Source organism: Garra rufa, chromosome 4, assembly GCF_049309525.1.
Source record: "Garra rufa chromosome 4, GarRuf1.0, whole genome shotgun sequence".
Taxonomy (NCBI): domain Eukaryota; kingdom Metazoa; phylum Chordata; class Actinopteri; order Cypriniformes; family Cyprinidae; genus Garra; species Garra rufa.
Genome location: NC_133364.1, coordinates 12,911,764 through 12,920,452, shown reverse-complemented (window position 1 = coordinate 12,920,452; position 8,689 = coordinate 12,911,764). Strand labels below are relative to the sequence as shown.

The 8,689-nt window shown below is 35.6% G+C and overlaps 1 protein-coding gene across 2 annotated transcripts in view; it reads left to right on the top strand.

Moving 5' to 3' along the window:
- The first annotated feature begins 4,462 nt into the window (after positions 1-4,462).
- prmt8b (protein arginine methyltransferase 8b) overlaps positions 4,463-8,689 on the top strand; it is a 15,065-nt gene continuing 10,838 nt past the window's right edge. The window contains exons 1-3 of one of the 2 annotated variants that reach the window (XM_073838660.1): positions 4,463-5,056; positions 6,586-6,849; positions 8,171-8,326. In XM_073838660.1, coding sequence (XP_073694761.1) covers positions 4,988-5,056; positions 6,586-6,849; positions 8,171-8,326 — 489 coding nt within the window. In that variant the 5' untranslated portion in view covers positions 4,463-4,987. Of the gene's footprint in view, positions 5,057-6,582; positions 6,850-8,170; positions 8,327-8,689 lie in introns of both variants that reach the window. The other variant, XM_073838659.1, reaches the window with a different exon arrangement.

Below are 8,689 nucleotides of genomic sequence, written 5' to 3'. Positions count from 1 at the left end.
CGATGACACGAGGGACGCGAACATACAAACATCAGGAAGATGGCAAGAAAGGATGACATTAACAATGCAGCAGATGACAGAGAACTTTGAAAAGGAGCTCAGCCTATTGAACTGATGTTTATCCCTTTGAATTTGTCTCATTGCGATTCCCACCTCGTTCTTTCTGCCGCTCCCCTGTTATTTTATTGTTGTGTCCTCATGTCGTCCTCAGTTTCTAAGCTATTAAATGGCACCTTCACAGCGGACGGCAGGAGTTTGTGTGTATGGACACATGAAAACGGCCTCGGGATAGTGAAAAGAACCAAGAAATGACAAAAGAAACATCTGACTCACAGACCAGAAATGTACACACACACTTTCTCCATGAAGTTTTAGAAAAGGCTTTCATTTAGCAGACCGACACAACAAGGCCAAGGACGATCCTGCTGTTTCAGGACCGATTCAACACAGAGATAAAGACATGCAACTAAAAAACAAAATGGTTTGATCATTTTTTGAAAAAAAAAAAAAAAAAAAGTTTACCCCAAAAAAAATCAAAATTTGCGAAAATTGCACACATTCTCATGTACATGAGTTTTTTTTCTTCAACAGAAGACAGATTTGGAGAAATTAAGCAATGGATCCTCTGCAGTGAATGGGTGCCGTCAGAATGAGAGTCCAAACAGCTGATAAAAACATCACAATAATTTACAAGTAATCCAAACAACTCTAGTACATCAACATTCTGTAAAGCAAAATGCTGCATGTTTATAAGAAACAAGTATATTATATTGTCCTCTCTGAATTTGTATTATCAAAATAAACTAAATCATGATATATTAAACTACATATAGATAATATTTACCCTCATTGTGGAGTGTTTTATATTTGAAATTTAAAACGTATAGCATTTTTCATGGAGTACATTAAAATAATTAAGTTGACAATGAAATAGTACAATTTTGTTCTGACAAGATTACCATTTTAAAGTCTTAAAGTATTTTATATTTTAGCTGGAAGCTAATGATGGATTTGTTTAGGACAAACAAGCAGTTTGTGGATCACTTGTGTATGTTTTTATCAGCTGTTTGGACTCTCATTCTGACGGCACCCATTCACGGCAAAAGATCAATTGGTGAACAAGTGATGAACAAAAATTAGAAATGTTGCTTTGACAAATAAGTTTTCTTATATTTAATTTAGTTTAATGTTTATTTTATTAGTAACAACATCTATAGAGATCTATTATTAATTTTTATTTCAGTTTAATAAGCTTTAGTACATCAAAATGAACTAAATCATGAAATATTCAAATATACAGCCTTTAGCATTCTAAATTCTTACAATATTTCAATGATGGATTTGTTTGGTACAAACAAGCAGTTTGTGGATTACTTGAGTATGTTTTTATCAGCTGTTTGGACTCTCATTCTGACGGCACCCATTCACTGGTGAGCAAGTGATGTAATGCTAAACTTCTCCAAATCTGTTCAGGTGAAAAAACAAACTCATCTACATCTTGGACAACCTGTGGGTGAGAAAAATTTCAGCTATTTTATTTATTTATTTATTTATTTTGAGTGAACTGTTCTTTTAAGAGCGATATTAACACAGCTGAAAGCAAAAATATGTGCAATTCAAGAATACTTACTTGACGCAAACAATCTCAATGCCAAAAAAAGAGCAACAGGCTTCTGTAAATTCAGAAAATAATTAGTGTTTTGCTATTCGCTGCCCACATTTTCTCCTGGATATGTTTTAAGCGTGCATGAGTGTATGTGTGTGTGTGTGTGTGTGTGTGTGTGTGTGTGTGTGTGTGTGTGTGTGTGTGTGTGTGTGTGTGTGTGTGTGTGATTGACAGTGTATGGCATTGTGGTGCTGTGTGCAAGTGTGTGGTATTACTCAGCGTGCGTGGGAATCCGTCCTTCAGTGTTATACATGAGCAGCCCATGTGTTGGAAGTCCTCTCAGCAGGATACAATAGAGCGTACCTTTATTTCGGTCTAGTAGATCACACCATGAGCTCCATTACTGTGAGTGCTCTGAAACCAGGACTGATTGAGTTTGTTTATTGTGTTGACATTTTCAGTGCTAGGAAAATATGATTTCCATTGCTCATTCCACATGTTTTTGGATATCTGGAGTGGGTATTGATCTTGACTGAATTCATTAAGTATGTAAAAGTGTATGTTTGTGTGTGGCAGGAAGAGAAAGAGTATATGTTCTGGCCAGGACTGCCTCCCACATTAGCTCAAGGGATTACACAAGCAGATGAGTGGGTGGCATGTAAAAACAACGAGGGGGCCGCCGTTCGACTCCAAATCTAGAATCCCACACCTCTCTGTGTATACAGACACTTGTGAACTCGCTCCACTGTGGGCTTGGATTGGCAGAGACAACAGCTGCTGATGAAGTTTCTTCTGTGCTAACCACAAATAAATGTAAAGGATAAAGATTTAGGGAATATATATATATATATATATATATATATATATATATATATATAATTATACATTATTATTATACATATTATTATTATTATACATATTATATATATTATTATACATTATATATTACATTGCAATGCATCATGAAAAATGAAAATAACATGTATTATTGGGCATTTAATAATCTGTTTTAGTATAAAAATAGACCTGCATTTATCTGAAAGTTGACTCTTTTTCATTATAGTAACATTGTTGTAGTTCATTTGAAGGCAGCAAAAGCACAATCTAGAAAGATACAATAAAGAAAATCCACATATTTGCATTTAGTCATTCAGTATTATTTTAGTATAATTTTTTTATAATTTTGTTTTAATTTTATTATAATTTCAGTTATAGCAATTTTGATGTGTACTTTAGTCATTTTTATTAGTTTTTTAATATATCTGTATAGTTTTTCTTAATTATCAGTTTTACACCACCAGTCAAATGTTTTTGAACAGTAAGATTTTTATTGTTTTAGAAAGAAGTTTCTTTTGCTCACCAAGTCTGCATTTATTTGATCCAAAGTATAGCAAAACACTAACATTTTGAAATAGTTCTACTATTTCAAATAACTGCTTTCTATTTGATTTGATTTTAAAATGTAATTTATTCCTGTGACCAAAGTTGAATTTTTGGCATCATTACTCCAGTCTTCAGTGTCACATGATTCTTCAGAAATCATTCTAATATGTTGATTTGCTGTTCAAGAAACATTTATTATTATTATCAATATTTAAAACAGCTGAGTACATTTTTCAGGATTCTTTGATGAACAGAAATATCCAAAGTTCAGCATTTATCTGAAATAAAAAGCTTTTGTAACATTACACATTGTACCATTTAAAAACTTGGAGTCAAAATAATATTTTAATAATATGTTTGTTTTTTGGGAAACAAAAAAATGATAGAAATTAATACTTGTATTTAGCAAGAGTGCTTCAAATTGATCAAAAGTGATGGTAAGTCATTTATACTGTTACAAAATATTTCTATTTCATATAAATGCTGTTCTTTTGAACTTTCTATTCATCAAAGAAACCTGAAAAAATTCCACTCAGCTGTTTTCAACAAAATGATAATAATAAAAAAAGTTTTTGAGCAGCAAATCAGAATATTAGAATGATTTCTGAAGGATCATGTGAAGTAATGATGCTAAAAATTCAGCTTTGAAATCACAGCAATAAATTACATTTTAAAATATATTTAAATAGAAAACAGTTATTTTAGTAGTAAAAATATTTCAAAACTATACTGTTTTTGCTGTTTACTTTGAATCAAATAAATGCAGGCTTGGTGAGGAGAGGAGACTTCTTTAAAAACATTTAAAAAATCACAACTTTTGACTATTAGTGTAGGTAATTTTTAGTTTAGGTTTTTACCGTCTATATACATTTTATTAATTTTTATTTCAGTTTTAGTTATTTTAGTACATCAAAATAAACTAAAGAAAAAAAATATGTTTTAGTTTTTTAATGTTAACTATAACCCTCATTTATATCTGAACCTCAAAACTTATGTAGCATTTTTCATGGAGCACATTGAAATAAAGTTAAAAATACAAAATTACAATTTTGTCCATCAGTTTGTAATAAGATTTGCATTCTAAACTCTTGAAAGTTCATTGCATTTAGTTATTATACAGTTATTAGTTTATATCAGGAGTTTCTGGGATGCATGCAACAGCTAAGCTGATATTTCACTACTACGAATGTTTTTGAACTATTTAAAAGGGCATGATGATAGTATGGCGTTAGCAACGCCAAGGTCACGAATTCGATTCCCAGGGAACGAACGGATGGATAAGATGTAGGCAATGCAACAGCTTTGAATAAATGCGTCTGTAAATGGAAAAAGTACACGTTTGTCTGAAATGGTTCATGAAATGAAATGGCCTTGTGTCCTTTATTTTGAGAAAGTGGAGGTGCGATACTTGTGTGGGAGGCACTAATTCAGCTACTGATATCGCTCCAGTTCTGCACTCGCTGCGCTCGAGTTCAGTCAGCACAGTCTTTCAACTCCAACTTTCAGCGTGATCCAAACGCACTTGACCGACCGCAACGCGACGAAGTGGACCACTAGGAACTGACGACATGTTAAGAACTGAAAAAGAACGGATTATTATGTTATTCTGAAATAAAAGATGCGTTCTAATCTGTCAGACTCTGTGTAGCGCGGCGATGCGCAGCGGCAGGTGATGTGGATGCTGACGCCTCGGGGCTCAACTGGTCTCCAAGTGGTGCTTAGAACCTGTGGAAGAACTTTTGCACGGATAGCTTTCAGTAGGAGACGAAATCATGGAGTTGAGAGACTATGCAAGAAGTGTTTATGACAATTTCAGTATTAGTTTCTATTTGTTAGTTTCAATTTATCGTTTATTAAGCACAGCTTTGCGAATGAACAAATGGGTCGTTTTAGAGCACAAACCTAGTCTTGCCTATTCCGGTACGTTTTAAAACTTTTCCAGGACATTTAGTGACAACACTTGCCCTTATCGAGTTAATCCGGATCCCGTCGGCTCGTATGGGACTGAGGCACTCATCGCGGTGCCTGCTCCTGCGGAGAAAGATGGCGGAGGCGGAGAGCTCGGAGGTAAGTCAAAGATTCCTTAAGTCATCTATAAAACATCAATGCACGTCCGAGCATGCATACATCTACTTATAAATCGCTTGAGATTCAGTCTAGTCGCTTATATATGTGGTTAAACGCATGATTGCGTAAAATGACGCGCTGCTTTGGAGGTCAAACAAATCAGTGCCCGGTTATGTGTATGAATATGCAGGCTAAAACCCAAAGCGATCCGAGCGGTGCAGAACACGTCCGATTCCCGAGATAACGTCCTGAAAGCGATCACACAGACACTACACCGAATGCCAAACAGAGAGGTTTATACTATTAATATTTATATTGCGAGTCGGAGGTTGCGTAAAGAAGGCAAACATCAGATGCAATATGATGAAACCTCGAACTCAACAAATTAGCTTGTAATCTGTGCCTAAACGATGCAGTAGGACGATGAAGTTAGTCGTGTGCTTGTTGAATTGAGCAGTCGTTGCTCTTTCATGTAGTCTACTGGGTCATCGAGAGACGGCTGAGCGCTGTCCTTGGTGCTGCAGTATTTGGTGCCCCCTCCCCGGCTGATTAGCATATTCACCTTTGCATACCTGATTTTAATGTTGACGTTGGTAATAGGTCACTAAATAACTCGAGCCCTGGATGGCAAAGTGAAGAAAAATCACAAGGTGAAAAACATCAAAAGAATTGCCTCAAGCGGCTTCAGCCCATCTGCTTTGTTAATTATTTTTCCACACGTATTTTTATAAAACATTTTTTTTCTCAATTGCGTCATTTATTTATTTATTTTCATTCATTCATCACAAAAAATGCCTTGAAATAAATTAAACTTAAAAAACATTTGCATATATATATATATATATATATATATATATATATATATATATATATTTTTTTTTTTTTTTGTGCAAAATATTATTAGATAATTGCTTTTTGGCATATGTATTTATTTATTTATCAATCTTGAACAAATACATTAAAAAACTATCTATCTATCTATCTATCTATCTATCTATACCCAATAATACATACTAAACTGTCAATTTTTAAACTACTTTTTAAAATGATCTATCTATCTATCTATCTATCTATCTATCTATCTATCTATCTATCTATCTATCTATCTATCTATCTATCTATCTATCTATCTTTCTATCTATTATCCATCCATCCATCTATCTAAAACATTTTCAGTTATAAAAAACACCTCAATGCCCTCTGTTTTTTCAATTGCTTTTTGACTTTCTCTATTTATCACATGAAAAAATACATTAAAAACATTTCCATAAAAAAAAAAACTGACAAAAATTACTACATAACATGTATATCATTACACCCCATAGTTTAAACTGTAGATCATAGTGCTAACAACATCAAGGTCATAGGTTTGATTCCCAAGGTGTGCATGAACTGATTAAAGTCAGAGTAAGACCTGTTTTACATAAAACTGTCTGGCAAATGCGTAAATATATCTATTAAATGGTACCACCAGTAAGTGGTGATGTAGGACAATGAGTCTATTATTATACTATTGTCTCGACCAGCAGCGCCAGCAGCAGCAACAGCAGCACCAACAGCACCAGCAGCAGCAGCGTATTTCCAGTGCTCCCTCGTCCCAGTCCTTGCAACCATCTCCACTGCCAAAGCCAGTGACATCCGTTCATCATGTTCCTCACCCCCCACACACGCCACACGTCTCAGCACTTTCTGCCTGTCCGGGCCGAGGCAAGATGGCCAAGCTACTCAACCCAGAGGAGATGACATCAAGGGACTACTACTTTGACTCCTATGCCCACTTTGGAATTCATGAGGTAACTGGACAGTTAACAGGTAACAGTTTTACTATCGAGTATGATGCTAGTCTGTTGCTTTAAGGTAGAAAAAGATATCAGGAACTTGTATCTGCTATAGAACTTTTATCACATGTAGCCGATCGTAAGAACTTAAATATGTCACTGAAACCATCTTCCAAGATCATTCAAGAAGAACTGAGAGAACACTTTTGTTACCCTCACATGTATAGCATGAGGGTCAAATGGGATCTGTCTGAAGATAAAAGAACAGTTCTTGATACCAGAAAAAAAGGACCAGAGTAAGATAGTGAGATGGAGAAAGGGAGAAAGAAAAGGAGAGAGAATTAGAGCGGAGGGAGGGGGTGGTTGGAAAGATGTGTATCAGTTAATCCCAGCAGGCTAAATGGAGACCTGTCTCTATAAAAAGAATCCTGGAGACACTGCGCTTTGTGTCCTATATATTGTCCTCCATAGCCCAGTCCAAGAGAAATGGTGTGGAAAGAAGGGATAAAAGTCATGGACTCAAATTCTCAAACCTGCACCTGTAAAATATGTACAGCCATACACCACAGGTCAAATACTTTGTAACATAATGTAATATAAATTATGTCTTTTACTAAAATATCTAGTAGAAAACCCAAAAGATGTATATTATTGTTTTATGCATATTTTGAACTTTTGGGAGCGCCATTATTTCGATGGCATCAAATGTTTGCACTCTGTGATCTACTGGCGCTACCTGTTGGTAGTTTTTACCAGAACTAGATAAAATAAAATACTGATATGATGCCACAAGAGAAGCATTGTAAGTCTTCACTGCTTTTCTAATGATAAGAAGAGGTGAAAAGAATAGGAAGATGCCTGTGGATGAAAAAACAACCTAAAGACCAGCGTCTTTGTTCTTTCCACTTTAGCCCTGATGCCTTTGAGGCTTTTAGTAGACCACAGCTACTGAAAGAGCTTACAAATGGCAGAGACAAGAAACGCTAGATGCTGTCCTGGCAGGATGTAAACACACAGACACTGGGGGAGTTTCTCAGTGCAGATTTCACTCAATATCCGGGGGTGTTTAGACTCCTTGTGGGGAAAAATCAATGGTACGGCATTCGGTTTAAATCTACGCCTATAACTCATTTTCTGAGTTGTGGTTAAAATAGCAACAGGTAGCAGCAGTAACTCACCGAGGGCAACCATTTGACGTCATTAAAATAACAAATTCGTCATGGGTTTTCTACTACATATTTCAGTAAGACACAATTTTACGTTATATTAAGCCATACAAGTCCCTTTAAAAATAATGGCATCAGTCTGACTAAAAGTTTTTTTTCCCTCTCAATAGGAAATGCTAAAGGATGAGGTGAGGACGCTGACTTACAGGAACTCCATGTACCACAATAAACACATCTTTAAGGATAAGATAGTTCTTGATGTGGGCAGCGGAACTGGAATCCTCTCCATGTTTGCTGCCAAGGCTGGAGCCAAGCATGTATATGGGGTGAGGACTCAAATTTCTCATTACAAGTGTGTTTGCTGTTCTATACAACAGCTTTGAGTTCACAACATTTGCAGAGTTCGAACAGCAATAGCTCTGAGTTCGCAACATACACAGTACTGCAGATCTGACTCTTTTTTTTCACTCACAAAGTTTATCTATGTATATCGGGAGAGACAGAGTGGGAGAGCGTGTTGATAATATCACTACCCTTACTGTGCTTCTGGTCTGTAGTTAGATAACACTCCACTGATCCACCCACTAGGTCCAGTTTTAGTTGCTTTTTTATCTTTTCTATGCCACAATAAGCAAAAGAGGACTCTGATACTGTCCAGAACACAAATGCATATAAGCAGAAAGGGTCCA